The sequence below is a fragment of the Phaenicophaeus curvirostris genome, chromosome 4 (genome assembly GCF_032191515.1).
Source record: "Phaenicophaeus curvirostris isolate KB17595 chromosome 4, BPBGC_Pcur_1.0, whole genome shotgun sequence".
Lineage (NCBI taxonomy): Eukaryota > Metazoa > Chordata > Aves > Cuculiformes > Cuculidae > Phaenicophaeus > Phaenicophaeus curvirostris.
In genome coordinates, this window is record NC_091395.1 from 22,738,326 (window position 1) to 22,761,999 (window position 23,674).

Below are 23,674 nucleotides of genomic sequence, written 5' to 3' on the forward strand. Positions count from 1 at the left end.
TTGGTGTGTGATAGCAGGTCTCGCCAGTCCCCTCCCTGTGGTGGAATGAGTGCCACCTCTGTTGGGCAAGCTCTTGGAGAGGCTACTGTAGCGGTTTTAATTCTTCTCCCAGTCTTGAAACAATCTGGCATGTCTACCAACAAAATTATTTTGGAACAACAGGCCTTAAATAAGCACCAAGACACCAATAAAAGTCAGTAGTCCATAGTTCTGGTCAGCACAAAACAGACCCTAATAGCCTTTCTTCATTTGAAACCACTTGGATAACCTCTAATGGAGACATTATTTTAATTTTGGTGCAAGTTTAAAAAGAAACTGCCCTCGCTGCAGCCATATCCTGGGAGAACTGGAAAAATGCAGTGTCATACTTTTTTACAGATTATGAGGGCAGACTCCCATAAATCTCCTGATTTAGCTACTAAAATTTTGTTTGACGGTCTTGCCTTTTTGACACAGAGATTAGCAATTTCCTAGAGTGCTCTGCTCCTATGGGACTTGAAGCCACTGCAGAATATAAGCACAGATTTTAGGTTGGGCACAGGCCAATGGTTAGTTAAATCTTTCCCACTGGTGTGACAGTATAATCACTGCAACAAGAGCACAGCAGCAAGCATGCTGTGATCTGACTACCTCATCTGTCTACACAGACAGTAGTTCAGGTATATCTTCTTATAATACAGCTGTATATATAGTGTGTGCTTGCCATACAAATGCATGTTCCCCAGAACTCCTGTGCTGTTTTCTAGGTAGAAGCTATATTCATGTCACCTAGGAAAAAAAAAATGTGACAGGCTTGGAAATAATACTTCCCTCTGCTGTTTGCAAGGCAGGCAGCCCCTTCAACACTTGTATCTCCCAGGAGATGCCTCTGTGTCTTTTGAGTCAGGCGAAATTGCTGTTCCTTCTCACCTGACTGAGGCAGGGTTTTGTGGGAAACAGATAGAAATCTCCTACAAGCAGTTCGATTTCCAATAACAAAATCCATCAGTTTCTTAAGAAAGCTGTCACCTAGCCCTGTCCCTGCTGTGTTGTCTGCATATCCTTGATGGACTGGTACTCTGGGATCATATTTCAGAAGACTGCAGAAGGAAAGAGTGATTTGAAGAAGTTAACCCTTACCAGATGGAGAAGAAAAGCTCTATCAATACTTCCAAAGAACTACAAAACAAACCTACTGGTGGTGTTGCAGCATTGCTTTGTTACAAACATATTTTTAAGAATTAATCAACAGTAAGCAAATAGCTGAAAGATGTGAGAAATTTCTTCATATGGAGATGGACCCACCTTGATACATACTACTTGATAATAACAGGAGTTTCTGAGTTTCTTTACTGATTTGGGGGTTACTGTATGATTCAGAGCTGTATGATTCTTTCCAAGAAACTTAGTTCAGAGAACTGTTTCTCCTATAGATGCTTTCTCTATGCATTTTCCCGGTATCAGTTTGTATTTTACATGTTCTCTGTTGCTTGGCTAAGCCCAGAAACATTCTGTTGCCCTTTTGCAGTAATTGCTTTCTCTAGGCATGCTCTCAGGCTATGTTGCCGCTCTGACCTGTCAGACTGAGAGGTCACTGTGCATCCTGTGCTCCTCTGCCACAGCATCAGCAGCACAACTTGTTCCTTTTTTCAGAGGACCACAGGTTTTAAATCAGAGGGGCTCAGAAAGGCCGTTTTATTGTGTTAAGAGACCAGCTCTTAAGCAGAAGGGAAACTTGTTATGACCACTGAAATACTTGAGCTGAACAGAATGGAGAGGTCAATGTGGTTTGATTTATCACAAAGGAAGGTGTAGGGAAGCTCCTTATTCTTCACCTGCTGACCTTTAAACATTTATTTTTAATTCAGAGTGCTTCTTCTGTAAATAGTTTGCATACTGAAATTTAAAAAACAAACAAATAACTGAAGAACCCACTTCCCTTTTTTCTCACCGTTAAGGTACAAGCAGGCTGCAGTCTGAGGGCTGTGACTCCACATGTCAGGTGATCTCTGCTGCTCTCCCAGGACCACTGCCTGTTCGATATGGCTTGACAGAGCAGGACCATGGTCTCTCTGTCATCTCCCTTTACTTCCAGGGCACAGGCTCACATGTTCCTGTGAGTCGCTGTGTAAGCAGGTTGGGGCAGAATTAAGATTTCTTCCCTCCCCCAGCCACGCCCCAGTCTGGGAATTGGAGCCAGACCCATGGGATCTCCGGCTGGGTGCCCAGACAGCTCACTGCCAGACGAGCTCAGCACACTCATGGCAGAGGATAGTCAGAGACTGGTTAAACTGGCTGTACACCTGTGGCTTGGGCCAAGCTGGGCAGCTTGTGGGTCTGAGTAAGGAGGGCTCTGCTTGAAATCCCTACCAGCCCTTAATTTTGTACAGCACAACTGGGTCTTGCTGTCTTCAGGCTCCCTGCTGCTCTCTGCAGCAGTGTGACTTTTAGCTAACGTTTTACATTCACCTTGGTCATAGTCAAGACTTATCCCCTTCAGTGCTATCTTTACCTGGTTCTGCAGATACAGTTGGTTTGGTTACTCTTAAGAGTTTTTTGTAAGACATAAACTGGAGCAGAGAATTTCTGCTATGCAATTATCACAGCACTAAAATCCTTCAGGAATTGTTGGTATATTCTGTACTGATTTTTTTTGTTTTTTTCAATGCGGAAGTCACATTCCCTGCTTAGTTCTGCATTGTTGATCCCGGACCACAATGTCCAGAAGTGTCAGGAGTCAAGTGCAGTGGTGGGTCTGTATAGAAAGGAGCCCTAGCAAAAATGAGCAGTGTCCTTCTCACTGTAAGGAGGAGCAGAACCTGCTACAATGGCACCTGAGGTTGAACTGAAGTCTTGAGCTACCTGCTACCCTCTCAGGCTTTTGAGAAACAAGTACTTCCCTCCCTCCTTCTAAGTAGGATGGAGAGAATGGAAAGGAGGCTTCGGACACTAATGCCTGCTTTGTGTTCCTATCAGCTAGCTCCCAGCCCCTCAGTTTCCCCCCTTCTTTAATGCTGCACCTAACCTATGCATGGGATGTGTTTTGAGGCCCTCATTTGTAGACAAGTTTGTAAGGGAAAAGTATTAGTTTTTATTTTACTCATGGGTATGTTTTGATCATATTATGGAGAGTAAAATATCAATTTGGCCTTTGTTAATCTACCAGAGACGTCACTGCCTAAAGGAAGGAGAATGTAGGGCATTTTGAGGCTGAATAGATGAGAAAGCTGCCTTAGCCAGTGGACTTTCTTTCTGATCAGTCTCCCAAGTTGCAAAAGGCTGTAATTGTACAGTAATTCACTGCTACCTTATTTTTAAAATCCCTGCAGATGATCCCCACCAGACAGACTGCTTTGGTAAGCAATTCATTTCAGTACCTCACAAAAGCTGCCGCAGAGAACAGGGCGAGGACAAAATGAAGCAGAAGTGATTTACTGAGCAAGCAATGTCATCAGTCTGCTGCACATCATGTCTTTGCAAGAGAAATTTGTTGGTTCATCTTACCTTACAGAACAAACAAGATTAAGTGGCTGAGGCACAAAAAGCCATCCTAGCTCTCTGGGTCCCAGGCACATTTGCAGGCATGCAAATCTTTTTCTGTCTCCAATGGCATGTGCTTGTTGGCAAGTAGTGCTTTGGCATGCAGCACATCTCGTAAACAGCTACCTGCACTTGGCATCTATTTAGGTAATTGAATCAGTTATTACACTTTACCATCCTCCTTATTTATAAGGCCTTCCCCGTGTGAACTGTGCAAAAATGTAACTTTTTTTTTTACTGATATAAAACTCAGATTAGTCTGACTCACGCCATGTAGAGCAGTACTGGAATCACTTCTTCTAGAGTCATGGAGCTAGGAGAAGCTACTGTGGTGCAAAATTCTATTGAAACAAAAGTGTGCGAGTGTGTGCAAATGTGTGTGGGGTGGGATGGGTGTGCATGCACGCGCGCTTCAAGGGTGAAGAGCTCTGCAGTAGCTGCTGAACCGAGTGACTGGAAGAATTACATGGTTATAATCTCAAGGACAGCAAAGTGAAACTCTGTAATCCTCACAGAGCAAATACTCTTTGGCTCTGTTATCAGTCCAGATTAAATCCCTGGGCATCCACACTCAATTACTTACAGTTTAGTCAACTTGCCTGTTGCTCGAACATGTGCTCTTCTCATCTGAATTTGCATTCATGGCACCAGATTCTCTTTGGTTTCAAAACTTGAATAATAAATGATATTTTAGAAAAGCAATGCAGCTTTTGTTCAAGGAAAGGCGTATTGCTTGCAGCTATTTGATTTCATAGTTTAAAACTTCCTTTTTTGCTCCATTTTTTAATGTCAGCACTGAGGTATTTGCTAATGGGAGAAACAGCATATCATTAGATATTCTGCCTGATGATCCTCCACCCAGTTTTACCACCACCCAAAGCACAGGAGCAAGCAACAGCCTGCCCTGGGTAGCTTTAGGAGTTCAGTGACTCAAGAAATGATCAGATCACATCTCTGTCAGGATCTCCTGCCTTTTTGTGAATGAGAAATGTACCTCCTGAAAAAAAAAGAAAAGGCATGTGTTAAATACTCAGTGATTTTAAAACACCTTTTTAAAAGAATACTGACTTCACAAGACAAGGACAACTAACAGAGAATCTATAACTTCAGATGAACTGTTCCTTATTTCACACGGTTTGTGTAAATGGTAGCTTGTATTGCCCACGTGTGTCTACACTTCAATTTTAGGTGGCTTCCTGCCATGCAGTCGTCATGAAATATGTCAAGGCAGAGCAGGGGATTCATGAGTAGGATGAGATCACAAAGAAGTTAGAGGGGAGATAGGACAGAGCTGAGTAGAGGCACAGGGATGTACTCAGCCTCAGAGGAGACTGGGTTTTTCTTTGCTCCGTTTTTCTGAAAGCTGCCTGTTTTGCCCAGTATTCATCACAGCTTTTGAAGGGCCAACAAACTACAATGGTAGACAATGGGCAAGCATGCTTTTGCTATAAAACAGTGAGGCAATTCCATCTGCTGAGACAGAAGTCTCTATTCCTTACCTCAGCTGGATGTCTTTTGTTATCTGACCCTATCCCCTCTGTAATTGCTGTAATTAATACCATAGGAAATCTCATTATGTTTCTCATTTACAGAACACTGTTACCTTGCGTCTCACTTTGAAATCTGCTGTTTATGACACGATACAACTAGTCAATCCCTCTGTTAGCAATGACCTGTTAAGAGTTGAAGAGATGAAGTCCTCGTGTGCACCAAAACACCAGCTCCGACTGAGAACCCCCATCAAAATCTGTGCACCCTACCTGTGTTTGCTGTGCTCAGAGCTCCTATGGGTATAAAAACACAGGGAGAGACAAGAGAAAACTGAGGAAATCAGAAGAGGGAATTGGTCCTGATTATGTTGACAGCTCTTTGTCAACTCATTTCCTCTAGTCTTCCAGCCATCAGCATCAAAAGACTGTGTATTGTTTTCAGCTGAAGTAGATGTCTTCCACTGATCCTGAAAACAAAGGATCATTCCTGTAGTAATGAAATAAAAAAATGTGGACATTACTGTTCCAGATTTTCACCAGGGGCACACCTACAGTCCAGTTTACAAATCTGAGTTCAGAATAGCTTAATAGAAGTCTGCAAAGTTGCTCCAGCTTTAAAGCCATCTCAAACTTACCATTTCAGCATATTTATGTCCATTTTCTCGTAATGATTTGATGGCATGTAGATTTCAAGCATCCACTCAACTTTCTTCATTTTCTCTTTGTTTTAAAGTATATTTGGTGCTGTTCGAACTGGTGCTTATATGCTCTACATTTTGATGACCAAAGGCCTGAAGCAGTCAGTGTGTGACCAGAGTTTTTACATTGGACCTGTCAGCAAATTCTGGGCATATGCATTTGTGCTAAGCAAAGCACCCGAACTAGGTGAGTACCCTCTCTCCCTTTCTCTCACTATGCATGTTTAGAGCAGAAATGTCTGTGCAGGAAGGACAGAAAGGGTCTTAGTGCTGTCAAAACCTCATTTTAGTCTTAGAAAAACTGAGTAAACAAACCACAAACTCTGCGTGTTTTAGTCTCTAGAGGTTAAGTTCAGCTTATGTGCAGTTAGATAAGACCATTCCCAGCCCAGGAATAAACTGCAGTGATTATGCACACCACGGAAGTCAAGAGCTAAGAGCAATCTGGACCATACCTCTTCCTTAGCTACTCATAGGCAAATACAGGTAGCATGATTGGCAGTCACTCACCCTCTAGGTACAGAAGTGAAGGACTATAGCAGCTATGTCAGCAAGATGCTTTGAGTCAGGTTCTGCCTCCATTCTGCAGCATTTGTCCTTAAATACACATGTGGGCATACAATTATGAACAGTAACGTGCTTCCCTAAACATTAAAAGCTGTCTCTGCTTCCTCCAAATAAAAACCAATTTCCTGTAATATCCATAGCTTTTCCAGTCCTAATTCTCGTAAACTCGTGTCTCTCCCGCCATTTTTTTGGTAAGGATATTTCTGATATGCATGCTAAAGCAAATTTAATAGCCAATCTGCATGTTTTCATCCCATGTTGGTTAGTGTAAGAAAGTATTGGTTTAATAGGCAGGAAGCAGCAGTGATTTAGCAGCCCTCCAGCTTTCATTTTGAGGAATGCCCTTACTAAACCTCAAAGGGCTGTAGCACTTACACTGTTCAATAGTACAGCAAAAATAAGTCTTTACCTTTCAGTGGAGAATTTAAACCAACAAATTACAGGACAATAATTCATCAGCATATAAACTGGAAAGAGACAGACACCAGTTACCTTGTTGTATAAGAATCCTTTTGTTTTCTGTTGCTTAAGTTACTGGAAAACATCAGCTAGAATTGCACAGCAGCAATAAATTGAACATATAATTGCTTATTAAAATGTGAGTTGACGTCTTGCACTTAATGAAGTAAACAGTAGCATTATGGTTTATTACAGACCTAGTGCAGACAGTGCAGTTTTGGTTCCACCTGTCACTAATGTTCATGATTTGGACTTCCTGTGACATACATACGTAGAAATAAGTCCACAGATTAAAATCTCAGGGATCTCTTTGGAAGCACTCTGTCTATAGAAATAGAAACAAGTAGCATACATGTATATGTATATGTATATGTATATGTGTATGTGTATGTATATGTATATTTCAGTGCAATCATGAGAAACAGAACAAAGAAAAAAGCAGGAAAGAGGAAAAAAATCTACTTTTCAACAACAGTAACATGAATTTGCAGAAAAGGATGTGCATTTCAACATAAATCGAAGAGAACATTGCATTAATCACTAATTATAGAATTGTTCAATATGTTTCACTTTTCCTCTTTTTGTTTTTTTGTTGTATTGCAGGTGATACAATATTCATTATTCTTAGGAAACAGAAGCTCATCTTCTTACACTGGTACCATCACATTACTGTGTTACTTTATTCTTGGTATTCCTACAAGGACATGGTGGCTGGCGGTGGCTGGTTCATGACCATGAACTATGGAGTACACGCTGTTATGTACTCTTACTACGCCTTGCGGGCTGCTGGCTTCAGAGTTTCACGCAAGTTTGCCATGTTCATCACCTTGTCACAGATCACTCAGATGTTGATTGGTTGTGTAATTAATTACCTGGTCTTCTCCTGGATGCAGCAGGGCCAGTGCCATTCCCACGTGCAGAACATCATCTGGTCGTCTCTCATGTACCTCAGCTACTTAGTGCTCTTCTGCCATTTTTTCTTTGAGGCCTATATTGGCAAAACCAGAAAAGAAAGGAAGGTTGACTAGTGGTAGAAACGAGGCAGAAGCCATAGCTCAGGGTCATCAAGAAAAACAAAACTATAAGAAAAGAAAATGGCACAAGGAAACACATATATGTATGGTGCAGCTAAAACTTGGCAGCTTAGGGAAAGTTAGCTTGGTTTAACACAGTAAGTTTATGATCCTATCATGGTGAGGACTCACTGAATTCTACAATATCTCAAAGGACTGCTGATGAATGCCAACTTCCTTCTTGTACCTGTCTGCTCTAGAAGAGAAAGGGGAAAAGAAAAAAGAGGAAAAAAATGAAGGAAAAAAAGAGAGAAGAAAAGCAAAGAGAAGAAAAGCAAAGAGAAAAGGAAAAATGTTGAGGGGAAAAAAAGTACATAAAATAAGCAATGTGTTTCCCCAGGGTGGAGGAGAGACTTTTATTTAAAAAAACAAAACAAAACAAAAGAAGTTTCTAAATCTGTTCTAATATTTTTTCAGAGTTAATCCTGAACAAAATAAGGCAAAGAGGTGACAACCCCCCCCGTCTTTAGCAGTAGGATTGCAGAATTAAGATCCTTTCTATAGAAGGTGGATACCTTTAGCCAAAATGAAACCCAAAGGGATGTTTCCTGCATGGAAAGTGGCTGAACTCCACACTGCGGTCATGAATGGAAAAGAGAAGAGATTGATTTCTCCGCTATGTATTCTGCCGAGGGAGCAGATCTTGGATGCAAAATTACCTCCCTCAGAAGGCAGAAAGGAGCAGTACTTTTTGCAAGAGTTTAATGTGAAAAGATGCACTGTTGCAATACATATCTCAGAGAGTGCATTTTCCAAGTGCATTTTTCAGTTAAAGGCAAGGGATTTCTGAAGCGGGATAAGCCATAGAAGGTTAAATCAATCAATGTTTGTGAAATTACCAGGGGCTAATAGCAGAGGGATGTTCAGGAAGGAGAGGGAGACAACTCCCCTCACCTAATTTCTAGGAATTTTTAGGAATCCGTTAATCTCTATTCAACTCGCAAGCGATACTGAATTAAATGGGGGAAATTGGAATAAATCCTAGTTAGTGAGAAGAGACTGATCTATCTGCCCACTGTTTTTCAGAACAGAGCCCTATGGTGCAATACAGATTCTGGTTTTTTGTGGACACAAGGATACCTGCCTAGGTAGGAGGAGGTGGCAGGACTGCATGACATTGGGTAACACTGTGCTTCTGCAGCTGCCTCCTGGGCAGTGCAGAGATGTTCAAAGTGCCCTCCTCTGGTCATGTGGAGATACTACTACAAAACATACCTGGAATAGGTTTTTCTTGAGATTTGTATAGAAAAACTAGTCTAAACAGAGTAATTTTGCTGCAACAGCTTAACTCTAAGGTCCAGAGAGAATTATTCTTCAATAAATATGTGTCTTTCTCTCTGCAGAATCTGTACTGTAACATCAGAATGACCATTTATGGAGACACTTTCTTCTCTGAAGTCAGCTACAGATTTAAGGAGAAACATATTTCACTCTGAACCTTAGAGAGTTAGTTGAGAACAGCCATATTCTTTCAAAGACAGGTAGATTGCATTATCTGTGATATTCCAGTCCTTACAAAGCCAAATAAAACATGTAAAAGTTCCTAGTATTTCAAAGACGCAAGTATGTAAACTTGATGTTAAATGTGTTAATGTAGTATTCTAAATTGTATCGGTTAGATTGCTTAACTAAACAATTAGAAGGATTAGATCAACAAAATAGGGACTGCTGTTCTGCATAGGATATACACACACCTATAACTACACCCATATACACATTCTGTGAATTGTCAACAAGAAAAAAAGCCCAGTGGCAGAGAATCATGTTTCCTGGCTAACGCAAAAGATTGTCATTATTTTTCTTGCTTTAATTTGATATTGTACAGTACAAAGGGTTTTTTTTTAAATTATGTTTTTTAGCTTTAATTGTGCTGTCATTCATGAAACAAAGCTGCTTTAGTATCCTGTTAAAAGATGACAAGGGCTTTCGGTGTGTCATTATATACAAAAGAAAAACAAATAAAGTTACATTCCATGTTAAGTGAATGGTCTTACAAATCAAAAAGCCTTTGCAGGCTAAAATCGTAACTATAACAAGCAGAAAATAAGTTTACATTTGTGTTATTTAAGTTATTGATGTGCTGATGTTATTTTATGGTGCAAAACAAATAGCAAAATGTGATATGCAGTATGAAGCCATGATATTCATTATTAGGAGTACTATATACATGGAAATATTAGACAAAGCCAATTAAATGTGTAAAACATTCTGTTATACAGCTTGGAAATAGCTAATTATAATGCTGAATAAGCCTTTTTCCTCATACTTAATTTTGCTCTGGCTAAGATACAGATTAAGAGGACCCTTAAAGGATAGAAAAGGCAAAATTAGTCAACTGCATTGGTAGAAGCCCACCATCGTGCCATTTAGACCTTCAGTCCTGTGTGTCTTAGGTCTCTCAAATAATGTGAGAGGGAGTGGAGGTGGTCTGGCATGTGGACCTGCAGCTGGAGCAGAAATCTTGGACCCCATAAAGTCAGTGGAGGCTTGGCTTTGCTTTGCTTTGAACAGAGCCTCTGTGTCTGACTGCCTTTTATCAGAGCAGAGGGGAAGAAACCACACACATCTGCCGATTTGAGGCTTACAGTTAATGACTTAAAAGCCCCATAAACTTTATCAATAAGCAACACCACAGCTAGGCAAGGACTTGCAACCTGGATTTAGCACAGACAGAAAACAGGATGGGTTGCAAACAACATATACGCTATTTTCTGTAATTGCATAAGAGAAAAATCCCACATCTGTGGAGACTGGATGGTAGTGCTGGCAATGTTGGCACTAACTTCATTGAGAATTTCACCTGCTGTTACACTATCCTCCCGAAGCTCTCATAAGGTACTTCTGTACCGTTCCAAATGCCTCCTCACAGGGTGTCCACTATCCCATCAGCCGGGGCTGGGTGAGCAAGAGGCACCTTCCTTACTGCCTGGGAAACAGCTCCCATGCAGAAACCAGCTCTAGTGACCTCCTGAAAAATGCAGTGCAGGTGTGCCCTGGGCGTGTAGGGGGAGCTGAATTAATGGGCATCCTGGTGGGTGACTAGGCTACAGGCAAGCATATGTGTAGGCAAGGGGCAGTAAGACCGAGCACGTATGGGACAGTGGTCAGTTACGGTACATTTATCGTCATGCTGGAAATTGGCTGTCATACTGCCATTTTACTTCAGGACATGACATGTGCAGTTACACAAGTCCTATGACCCTACTAAACACCACTGGGCTTTTCCTCTGAGGTTTTCTACTGGAGTCAAAAGTGGTAACTGACATTAAAGAAAACGAGGATAAGACCAAACCCAACTTACACTGTTTTTCTTACTTTGTTTTTTTTTTCCTGAAAATATGCACACATGGTATTTAGACATCACATCTAACTCACTTGTGTCTGTATAAATACTGAGCCAGTCAACTCTAATATAGTGACACATCAACAATACTCCAGCTGATTCAACCTGTGAGCCACAATATATAAACACAGCTGATTGGGTCTTATTTATTTCCCCTGGTTCAAGCACTGGGGGTCACATTTTCAAATGTTTCTGTCTGGTACTGGGATGCTTTTTCTTCCTAATGATTTTAAATAAAGCTGTAATTCTGTTGCAATCACACAAGCAATGGGGAACTCAAACTTTATATAATAAATTACCAAGCATTATGGGGCCTGTGACAACCACCATAGATGCTGGAAATGCTGTTATGGGATTCACTGTTAAAGTGAGGAAAACTACACCAGTGATAACTTTGATCTGCCAGGTTTGAAGTCTGTGGTTTGTGTATTGACAAATTAATCCAATGAATTTTTGCTTAGGCAGCTGGGAGCAGAATTTGGCTCTTCCTAAACACTACTATGTAGTGAACAATTTAAGGAAAATATTTTCAGCTAGTTAGTGGAAGAACAAGGACTTGAGTAATTCTGCAGCCTCTTTAAATTCTGCCTGTGATGAGAAGGAAACCCCTCATGCTTACAGACGTTCTGCAACTCGGAGTCAAAAATTATTATGTCTGAGCTCACTGATAATACCCAGCTAAGATTGTCTGGTTCCAAAAGAGACCTCTCACCAGAATCTCACAGTAAACTAATACAAGCTTTTATGAGATAAGAGCCAAAGCATACGAAAGGAATTCCTCTAAAGAGCCAAGCTGGATAGTAGGAGTAAAGTATTGAGCGCAAGCTGCAGGAGAGGCAAGTAGGGAGAAGACTTATTCCGTATTCCAGGAAAATTATTTCCAGGCTGAATGCTCACTCCTTCCCAAGATGAGGAAAGGCAAAGCAAGAGGAGGGTGGGCTGTGTAGTGCCAGGTGGGCAGCGGGTGCCCAGGATGGGGAGGCTGGTAGAATGAGGCTTGTGTGAAGGGGTCCTTCCTGCAGAAGTAAATTATGCAGCATCTCCCTGAGCGCAGGTATGGTCTGTGGATTTGTTTGGAGGAACATCTGTGGTTTAACAGCTTGTGAACTTCAAGGCCTAGGCACACTTAATTTTTCTCTTCTGAAATCGAAAACTTCTGTGAACATTTTAGTTGAGAGCAATGGTAGCTCAGGGATCAATAGTCAGGTGGTTTTCAGGCAACGAAGAACATAAGATGCCAATTATTGTGGCTGTGAAACAGCAGCCTTTGTAAGAAGTGCCAGCTAGAACATGTTACTGCAGTAATATCATTGGTAGTTGTAGTCTGGCCTGTACTTCAGAACCAGTAACAGATATATGAAGTATTTATATTCAAATCATAAGGGCAGGCATACTTTAAATAATGGAAAGTACAGAAATCAAAACAGACTGCGGACCATACTACATAGTTCAGGACTTGGTCCAATGCCTGCTGACAGTGAGGTTGTTGGTGAGATATCCAGTTACTTCAGTGAGCTTCACTTCAGCCCGCTGCAGCCCAGTTGCAGAGAGTGATGCAAGACCTAAATTCCCCTCAATTTACTTAGCAGTGACTTGAACGACTTAGGGCATTGCTCAGGCTCTGGCATGGGTCTTTAGTCAACATTTCCAGCCTGGCGTCCATGAACCCTCTAAAAGAGAAGAATTACAACTCAGAATTGTCCATGAGTTTCTACTGCTTTATTTCAATACATTTTCCATTTCATTTGTTTTATTAAAAGCAAGCTAATGGACAAGTCGCTGATCCTGCTGTCATAAACACCCTGTTGCAGTCAGTGCAGCTGTACATGATGTGGGGTTAGTGTGTATTTCCCAACGGGTATGAAACAATACTCCCCTGAAACAGTGACCTTCGTGAGAAGTCTCACTTCTATCCAGTCCTGGACAGCTTCAAACAGGCCTGTCTGCTGGATAAAAACCAGCTCTGATTGACTTATCTGCTTTCTTGAAAGAGCCACTACATGCTTTAGGCTTCTTGGAGCCTTAAAGCTCAAGCTAGATTTATATTCAGAAAAAAATTAACCTTAAATATGTGTAAAATAACTAGGAGAGAATAGTATAAGAAATATCTTTATTTTACCATTTTCAAATGGCTATTTCACTACATAAAAGGAAGTTTTTATTTTTATTTTTTTTGGGTATATTGATATTCCAAATAAAATTCTAACTTTTGGTTCAAAATAAGATGTGTCTCTGTGTTTTATTAATCTGTGACATCCATTTCATTCTCTATACTGCCACGAAGTCCAGCTATCGAAAAAGAGAAGCAGGCTATGAGACTACAACATGGCTACTCTGTCTTTCACTTCCCAGCAAATCTATCAAGTTCATATTTTTGTGTACTACATAAAAAAACGTTCTGTGGGTTTTTTTCTTTGGGTTTTTTTTCTTTTCAATGTCTTGTTTCTGCATTCTTACACTTCAGAAATACTGATCTATGCATCTCTGGTAAGAAAAAAGTCCCTGTCTATTGTGATACCTTCTGACAGGGAGGACCAGGCAAACACAGCAGCTCTCACCGGTGAGCCCAGACAACACTGTCCTACTGCTCTTGATGGCACTGTCTGCTTTATAACATTTCTGCATCAGCTTTTTCTTTCTGAATGATTGTATGTCCTTTGTACACCGAACATCACTTTTCCCCACGCCTCTGCCTGGAGCACAACTTGGGCAGATGCGAACCCATCCTAAATGAAGAGCATAGCCACTCCCACTGTGCACAGCAAGAGCATTTCATGGCATGTTTTGCTTTTAGTATTTTGTATTTAAACAAAAGCGGTCAGTGAAGGAAAATAAAAGCCTTGCTGTCCCATAGATGGAAATCGATAAGGTGACTTGCGCCTGTCACAGGACTAACCAAAGACTAAGGCAGGAGCCAAAGCATAAATGTCTGGGCTTGCAGCACATCCTTGCTGAAACCCCACCACATACCCCCTGGAAAGATTTCCAGCCCCTAAATAGATTTCTGAGAGAAAACAGTGTAATCTGGAGGTGGAGGGAGGAGTGTAAAGCAGAGTGGAAATGGAGCAGCAAGAAGTGGGAATTGGGGGTGTGGATTGGTAAGTGCTGCCTACCATCCTCAGTATTACGACAGGGAGAGTGGAAGAGCAAGTGTAACAAAGCAGAGGGAGATTTCCAAGGCAGGTCCGAGCTCTGCTGTTGGAAAGAACTCTAACAATAACTGAGGAGGAAAAAAATGTGACATGAGTAGTAAAGGGTTATTTCAGGTTTATCATAGAAACTATGTTTCCTTGATGCCACTACTCACCTCTCTATGCATCTGGCAGCTACCTGTGACCCAAACTGGATTATAGCTGTATTTGAGGTAGGAGCAGAGATGAGGAATGTAAATCTTCCTTTTATTAAGATTCTACAGAAAGCACAGGGGTACAGCTTTTGTGGATGCACTGCATGCTCTACCACTGACTTCGGACTTGCAATGACTTTGAGCCGAAAGTCCCCAGCAGAAGTGGTAATCCTGATGTTCTACCTAATGTGGGCTATCACTTACCCAGAAAGATGATACAGGAGAAGAGAAGTTGGATTGTGCTTGTCCTTTAGCACAGCATGGCCAGAGACGTGTCCATCACGTGTCCATCACCATCTGATTCCAGAAAGAAAGGAAGTGTTACGGCCCAGATTGGATGTGAGGCACGAGTAACCAAAGCTGACTTTGTGCAGCATCCCAGTCACAGCACAGGGGAGCTGTGTGGCCATAGCTGCCACTCTCCTGTCTGCTTGCCCAGGAGCATGGCACAGCCTCATCTTCAGCTACACTTTGTCTGTCATGCATAGTGATTGCCTTAAAGATGACAAAGCTGTCAGTAAGTCCATACAAGTAAACACAGATTTCACAGTGACTGGACTTGGCCAAGGAGTTTCTTGAGGTTTTGCCACATCGTTTAACGTGAAAATGCTGAATAAACATTCTTCATCCACTCTCCTCCAAGCAGCTTGGTCCCCTCTGTGCTCCCTCAGAGTGATGTGCCCACAAAAGCCCTTCTGGAAAAACCCACAGGGACACATTCAGCTGCAGGTGTTCTGTGACTTTCCAGCCTTTTGGAGGCCTAAGGGCTTGGCAAGGAGCAAAATCTTGCTGCTGCTCTGCCACAAAGTTGGCTATGTTGCCTAAATTACTGATCTGAAAGGTGAAGACAGATGAAAATTGCTAGGGCACAGTGCTCTGTCTTGCCTCTCTTATCTACACCACCCTTCAGCTTTCATCTCTGCTTTTTGCAATGAGACAGCCCTAGGGTCTTCTGCTTCAAGGATTTTGATGGTCTACCTGTTCAGCCCGGGCTGAGCTCTAGTGCTTTGCTTAACAAATTTGTTCTCGTTCCTGAGCTGCCCCAGGGTGGCCATGAAGGAAGACATTTCCATCTACCTGTGAGAGTACCAGCTTCAATCCCTGTTCTCATATCACAAGGTATAGTTTCTTGAGTTGCATTTGCAATTCATTGTTCCCACAAGAACTAGAACACAATCCATCTCAAGGGTGTATATGGCTATGGTGGGTCCTCCTCCACACCTCCAGCAAAATCTGCGTGCTCAATTATTTCTTTGAAATGTTTGTAACACCAATGCACACAGCATGGGTAACAAACAGGAAGAACTAGAAGTCTGTGTGCAGTCACAGGGCTATGATCTCATTGCTGAGGGGAGACCTCATCCACCTGTCCTTTAAACACCTCCAGGGACAGTGACTCAACCACCTCCCTGGGCAGCCTGTTCCAGTGCCCAATGACACTTTCCGTGAAAAATTTTTTCCTAATGCCCAGCCTAAACCTCCCCTGGTGGATCTTGAGGCCATTCCCTCTTGTCCTGTCCACTGTCACTTGGGAGAAGAGGCCAGCTCCCTCCTCTCCACAACCTCCTTTCAGGTAGTTGTAGAGAGCAATAAGGTCTCCCCTCAGCCTCCTCTTCTCCAGGCTAAACAACCCAATTTCACTCAGCTGTCTTTTAGATTTTACTGAAAATACTAGGGATCCCAGGTTTTGTCAGTATGATGTTTGCACTTCCATCTAAATGGTAGTACTGGAACTACTGAAGGTGTTCAAGTCCTTTTTCCAAAGTACTCCTTAGACAGGTGGCTAAATATAGTTAGCAAAGACTTTACTGTTCACCGCTTCTGCCTTTGCGCTAAAAATTTCCTTTTGACATGGCTTTATCTATATAAGATAAACTGAGCACACATAGGCTGATGACCATTCAGGGTATCTATCTGTATGATAGGTAGGATCACAGCTGTTTGGGAGAGTATTGTTTGCTTGGGAACATTTTGTCTGTTGTGTAAGAGAGGTCAGGTCTAGAGAGATAAAGGAAGTTCAGGCCTGTTATAACTTGAGAAGTTTATGTATTTTACAAATGCAACTCTATGCTCTTTTGGATTCTAATTCATAACTACTGATGCCCATGGAGTTTCAGGCTGGAATGATGTTACGTCATATTACTGTTGCTTCAGGTAGAGCTTTTGCAAGCCCTAAGTAAATATTGCCTTGTTTGCCCCATATCTGGCAACCAGCATGATGTAAAAAAGGAATCTGAAGCCACAGGCAAAACCGAGAGAGAACGCGTCTGCAGGGAACATGCTGGGCCCAGCATCCCACAGCTATGCAGAATACTTGTGCCGGGGAGTCACTGACCCGGCCTGTGGGCAGCAATTTCCCCACAGAGTGGGATGCAGGTGGTCCCAGGGGGCAGGAGAAGACCTAAACAGCTTCAGCCAGTGATTTGGCTGTGAGGTGGAGTTCAGAATCTGCTTTTGGTGAGACTTCAGCCCCTTGGTGCAATTGTTTTTTTCAGGCTATCTCTTCAAGATGACACTTCTGAGCTGATATTTTCTCTTTTTGATCCTAGATTTGTTTGAAATAAATCAGTCAAAATCTATTCCTTCAAGGAAAAAAAGAACACATTAAACAAGATTGTTGAAGAGGTTGTAGAGAGGTTGTAGAGGAGGTTGTAGAGAGGAGGGTGATGGCCTCTTCTCCCAAGTGACAGGGGACAGGACAAGAGGAAATGGCCTCAAGCTCCTCCAGGGGAGGTTCAGCCTGGACATTAGGAAAAAATTTTTCACAGAAAGGGTGATTGGGCACTGGCACAGGCTGCCCAGGGAGGTGGTTGAGTCACCTTCCCTGGAGGTGTTCAAGGGACAGGTGGATGAGGCGCTGAGGGACATGATTTAGTATTTGATAGGAGTGGGTGGACTCGATGATCTGGTGGGTCTTTTCCAACCTGGTGATTCTATGATTCTATGATTCTATGAAGATGTGGCAGGATCATTATATGCAGTGTGTAATGTTGGTGGCTTGTATGGGTGTGCATACAAAGGCTGGGAACACATGGCTTGCTAAGCGTGAGTGGATCAGATAGAAATCCCTGGTAGGCAACTATCAAGGACTCTCACAGCCTGGCACTGGGTTGCTTTCTTCCCTGCGGCTGTAAGCAGCTGTGACCTTCCTTTGCTAATTTGCTCATCCCTCATTTACTGTTATAGGGAGTGGTGGGTGATGTGTGGTAGCACTCTAGTACCCAAGAGTTTCTTACCTCTTGCTCTGCCTTGACAAAATTACTGGCTCTGTGCTGTGCAACCTTCTGATATGGCCTCTTTCTGTGCATCAATGAGTGAGGAAAAGGGCTTTGCTCTGAGCAGAAGAAATCATTCGTCTGTAGCAGTGAAGGATGTGGCTACTGTGTTAAAACTGTGTACTGTCCTGGAGAGCAGCAGAAGTGCCAGTGACAGATCCTGTGGGATGGCCAGAGGCTTTAGACCATGTGTATGAAACGACATGGATTAGAGAAAGTAAGCATGGCAAGGAAATACTGCACAGGAACCTCAAAAATATCTCTGTCTCCTAGCATCTTACGTCACCATGGGCAGGACGCAGTGAAGGAACCATCGAAAACTGGGCAAGAAAAAGGCTCCTTTCCTTCCCCACCCCTGCTCCCCCCAGCAAAGCAATGCTAATGAATCATAGAATCATAGAATCACCAGGTTGGAAAAGACCCACCGGATCATCGAGTCCAACCATTCCTATCAATCAATGAACCATGCTCCTCAGCACCTTAGTGAGCTTGAGGATCTTACTCTGGGAACTAATAGTACCAAATTACTGAAAAAAAAATTAACAAATTTCAGATGTAAAAAAAGGAAAAAAAGTGTTGCTGGTATTTGGAAGAGGACAAACAAGTTGTTTTCATCAACCAGATAGCATTTTGTAAGCCTGGTGTTCTATAACTGCAGATACAGCAAATCTGACTAAAAGTCTCAGTCACATGTTGGAAAACCAGCAGATGCAGTTGCATCTCTGGTGCTGTATGTCAGTACAGCCAGAGCTGCCTGCCTGCATGCCCAGGGAAGGCTGAGTACCACCTGTGCTGGGTTCTCCATCTGCCCAGGGCTGCTGCCCACCAGGGACTGCCAACGTGTATCACTCCTCAATGGGGAGAGGTTTTCCATCTTTTGAAGGCATTAACTTCAAATGGGTACAGCTTCAGTAAGCCCAAGCTGTACGAGGGTCATTAGGAGATGCTCTTAACTGTGCCCAACTGCATGGGGTTTCTTTGTACTTTCTTTCTTTGTTACTTCCTCATCCTCCTCTGTGTAAGACAGTGGCAATATGAGGCTCCAGGAGCTAACTTCACTGCTCAAATTCTGTAGAAATCTAGAAAACTCATTAATAATATGCATGCATATACACATACAAATAGCAATATTTTGACTACAACCGCCTCATGCTAATATTTAAATTATACAAGTTTTTGGAGCTGTTTTCTTTAAAAGTCACAAGTGAGTTTTTTCTTAGAATCAGGAAATTGTTAAAGGAACATAAAACTCTCATATTGAATGACAGCTCACGCCTTGAAAGTGTCCTACGCAAACTTTGAATTTGTATTATTGCAAGCAGAGCTGTGAAATGACAAACAAAGCATAAAGTAAGTTTACAAAGTATTGTTTTGTTCTTGATGCTGCCTTCAAAAAGGACTTGTATAACCCGGCAGGAATGCATCCTCCCAGTGGGAAAGGTCTCAGTAGCTAAAAAAACATGGTAGAGGTCAGCTGCTGCAGAGTGAAATGTCCTTGTCAGACATGAACAACTTGGGGTTTTTGCAGCTGCCTCTTTTTTTCTTTTTTTCTTTCTATTTTTTTTTATTTAAAAAAACCCAAACAATAACGGCAGTTATAAATCTGAGTATCACCTCAAATAAAATATTTTTCACTTCCACTGATAGGTGGTTTTAAGATCTGCATTGTATTTATGTAGACCTTCCTTTATAAACTCTTATTCACTCCAAATCAACCCATGTTCTCCTTTCCCTGAGTCATCCCCTGCTGAAGATGAGTTTAGCACACAGGTTACCTCCAGCTTTGAGCAAATGCTTCTCCTGGTCCAGTTGTACAACATACTGGCAAGGTCTAAAAAGAGGGAAAAGAGGGGAGAAGAAATGAGCAGTTTTTCAGACCTTACTTGCTGCCTGAGGAAATAGCAAAAGGGTCACCTTAAGCTGGTTCACATGTCCATGGAGAAGCAGGTATGGAGGACGTTCACAGTCAATTTGTTGCCACTGGGTGTTTTGAAACGGGCATCCATGTCTTCAGATCAGGTGCTTTGGCTCCCAAAGGCCTGGGCCGGCTGGGCACTTGTACCCTCCCTGCTGCAAGGACTTAGAAAAAGCAAGTCTGAAGCATGTCCCTGAAGACAACATAGAAATTAAAGTACTAAGAATAACAACAAGCAAAAGCCTTGCACGTGCAGTAGCCTACAGAGCTGTGACAGTGGCATTGTCATATACTGAACTAGTACATTTCCCAAACTCTGAATATAGGGTTGTTTATATCCATGGCCTAATGACTCTGACTGTTTAGTGAGATGCTTATAGTTGGTCGGTTGTGAACCTGCTGTTAGCCATGATATGTTTGTTAACATTTTTTTTTTCACCTCCTGATAACTAAGCCTAAATGCAGTTACTGATGAGCTTTCAACACTCATGGCCACGTTTATATCAGTACACCAAAACCTTTGCCCTCATGAGTTGTGTTAATTAGACTTTTGAGACTTCCTAGGTTTTTTTTACTGAAATTGCCAAGACAGACACTATCCAGTTAAGAGAACAATTGTAATTCTCTGGGTCTCCCGAAGTTAAATTATTTATTTAGTTTTCCCAGTAAGTTCTGCTCAGCTACTTCTTTATTTCATCACTTGTTGCTCCTTTTGTTAGCATGCTTCATTTAGATGTCTTTTACTGGTTCCAAAATGTAAGATATTATTATCCACTGACTTTCGTAATTCTTTACAAAAGCTGCAAGCATGAAAGGTGCAGTCCTGCCTGCTGTTTGGTTGAGCAGTTCCAAGTCACACTTGTCTGTATCTACTGACATCCATGGCAGTAATCATAAATTGTGCAAGAGTAGTACAAATAGTCCTTCTTGAATACATAGAATAGGAAGAATAGTCAGAATGGCAAAGTTAAGTTAAACTATAAAACTTTAACTTTAGAAAATAGCATTCAATTAGGAGTGAATACTCAGTTGTTTCTTTAAGCATCTTCCTCAGTTGCAGCTTGAGCTGAGTACTGCTATAATTACTATTAACTGGGAAACTTCCAAAGCCAGTATATAGAAAGACCCAGAAGAAAATATTTTGGTATTTTAACTAAAGCTAATACCTTCATTGGTCATATAAATGGTGTAATGTGAGCCAATCTTTTTCTTAAAAAAGATATTTCACTAGCAGGATTTATTTATTAATTTTAAGGTTTGTAGTAACTATTGCTTTCTTAAACTTTTTTTTCAAATACATGAACTAAAAAACTTGATGTCATAATTAAAGGGTAGTACATAATTACCAGATTTGTGTGACCTACTCTCTAAGCATGAGCCCTCTTCTAACAAAGTTATTGTGACTCATTGCTTAACTCATGTTTCACTTGAATAGGTCTGTCCTTACTTAACCTGACAGCTCTCCATTTGGAGGTCACCTAGAAGACAGACGTAAGAAATGTCTCAAAGAACTACTCCTGGTTTATTACTGTCTATACTCATATTAACAGTCTCTGCTATGCACTGGAAAATTATGGTGGATGCACAGCCCACGTGAAAACTTTTTACTGATCTGCCTTTATTACTTAAGTCCTTCAAAAAATGGGACTTGGAAGGCAAAGGCACTGGATCTGTTGCAATTTGGATGTTCATGTGCTGATCAAAAGGGACAATTTGCTCTGCAATGACCTGCAATCTTACATCTGGATTGTACCTGGCTGACCAGTGACTGTCACTCTTCACAAGTTCCTTCTCTCCAGAGATATTTTGGGGAATGAGGAGGTATTTAACTTCCTTCTGCCAGCTGGACCCAGAAACTGTAAAAGCAATTTTTCCCCCTAAAACTTTCCAGAATCTGCCATTTCAGGAAAAAACTTCACAGCTTTCATCGCAAGTTTGGATCCTAATCTACTAAATTTTCAACTTCCTGAGACTGAACTTTAGGGGAAGCTGAGTTTTGTTCTTGTGCTAACTCCTCTTCCCATTTCTCTGGCACTATTTTTTGAAAAGAAAATATTTTTCTTTAAGATTTAAGGAAAAAGCAGTCTCTATTACTTCTTGGGCCAAGCTTTATTCCCATGGAGGAAGTCATCAGGCATCTGCTAGGATTCCATTGCCAAAAGAGAGCATGACTGGGTGAGAGGCTAGCAAGTGGGGTGATAGACCTGTGACAAAGGCATTTACTTTAGACACAAACTGCGTGGACTAAGTTGGCCTCCAAGACTCCTTTTCTGAGATGCTTTCCAGCTAAGAAATACCATGTCCTTCCCAGCATTAGCTTCCTTTTCACCACAGAGTGTGAATGCAAAGACTTGCTGCCAGCCTCCCTTCTGTTGCCAGCAGCACAACTCGACACAATTGCCCACAAGCAGAGCCTGTGTCATTGAGTCGCTGAGCAAAGAAGAGCAGCAGCAGCTGGGGCAGCTTGTGGCAGAGAGGACGCTGCAGGCTGGAAAAAAGCAGCGCTCCATTTTGGCAGCCAGTACATTTTCTTCCTAGAAGTGCATTTCCCTACTAAACTCTTGGCTAAAAGTGGAGGGCACTGATCCTAAAATCACTGTGTGCCTAGGGTTTGTTTTCCTATCACAGCTCTGGAGGAAAGGAAGCAAGCGCTTCAGCCAAACTCCCAAGGTAGTTATTTTGGAGGAGCCGGGAGGCCTGGGGTTGCTGCTACAGTGGGAAATCAATACCCTGAGCAGTCCAGCGTGGAAGAGGAGACCAAGCAAGCCTGTGCACAAGCCTTTGATGTAGGTAGCAAAAGGGCTTCAATTTGCCTGTCCTGATGTCATTTCATACTCTGTTTCATGATACTTAGTTATAGCAGAGAGGAAGCAATACTTCTTTGGGCTCTGGAAAGGGATTGTCATATGTTTGCATACAAGCTTTCAAGTATATAAAGGGATATTCATGTAGAGAGTTAGCACTGATGGAAGGAAACACAGAGACACTCAGCAGGGCTATGGCAGGGAGGAAGGAGGGTTTTCTTTCACACATTCTTTTTCTTCCTTCACGTGTAAGCCTATTTTAGTGTTTTCTGGACAGAACTTGAAGGAAAAAGAGGAACAAGTTTCCATCAGGAACACTGTTATAATGAGCTTGTACAATGGGGGGTGTGGACGAGATGTGATTTGGAACATGCTCCTGTGACACAGCACGGCACTTTGCGATCCATCAGCAAAACCTACAGTTAGGTATCGTGCAAAAGCCATGAGAGAAAATGACTGGGAGAGTACCTGACTCCTAAAAGCTGCATAGCTTCCCAAGGAAGAAATATGTGTTTGACAACCCTCTCAGGCATTCTAATAAATGGGAAAAAAACACTCCCATTCCCAGATATTCCTGTTCTCCAGACAACAGAACTGAAATCAGGTGGGAAGTGACTGCAAATGGGTGAATAACAAACATACACACCAATCACAAGAAATAATGTCTTTGTAGCTTTCTTTCATCCAGGTATGTAGCCCTGAAGAGGAGGACATCAGACATTTTGTGAGGGAAGGAATACTTACTTTATCATGATCTGGAGATCAAAAATGAAAAACAAATATGCTGGTGTGAATAAAAGTCCATAGGCTTCCTCACTTTCCTGTTATCCCTGGAAATAAAGGTTAGGCAAGCAGCGATGGAGGGAGTTGCTCTGGGGACCTGAAGGCCTCCCCATTTAGAAGAAAGGCAGAAGGGTACAGGTCACAGCATCCACCTTCATACTAACACGGGCACTTGCAGCCTTGGAGGCAGCCTGCAAGGTGTGCCCAGTGCCTGCCTGGCCTGTTGCTGAATGAAGCTGGGCCACAGCTCTGCTCTTTCATAGCAACATGATTGGTCATGTCATGAAAGACTGCAAAATGCAAAAGGAATCTCAACAGTAATTTGGATGCCCCATGGAACACAAACCTGAGTGCAGAGACCCTGCTAAAAGCACTGTGGGTCTGGAAGGTGACAGCTGCCCT

At 42.1% G+C, this 23,674-nt stretch overlaps 1 protein-coding gene across 2 annotated transcripts in view; it reads left to right on the forward strand.

Annotated features, from left to right (window-relative positions):
* ELOVL6 (ELOVL fatty acid elongase 6) overlaps positions 1-10,224 on the forward strand; it is a 74,812-nt gene extending 64,588 nt beyond the window's left edge. For both annotated transcript variants that reach the window (XM_069855503.1, XM_069855504.1), the window contains 2 exons: positions 5,743-5,894; positions 7,337-10,224. In XM_069855503.1, the coding sequence (XP_069711604.1) occupies positions 5,743-5,894; positions 7,337-7,761 (577 nt within the window). In that variant the 3' untranslated portion in view covers positions 7,762-10,224. The remainder of the gene's footprint in view (positions 1-5,742; positions 5,895-7,336) is intronic.
* Positions 10,225-23,674: the final 13,450 nt, after the last annotated feature.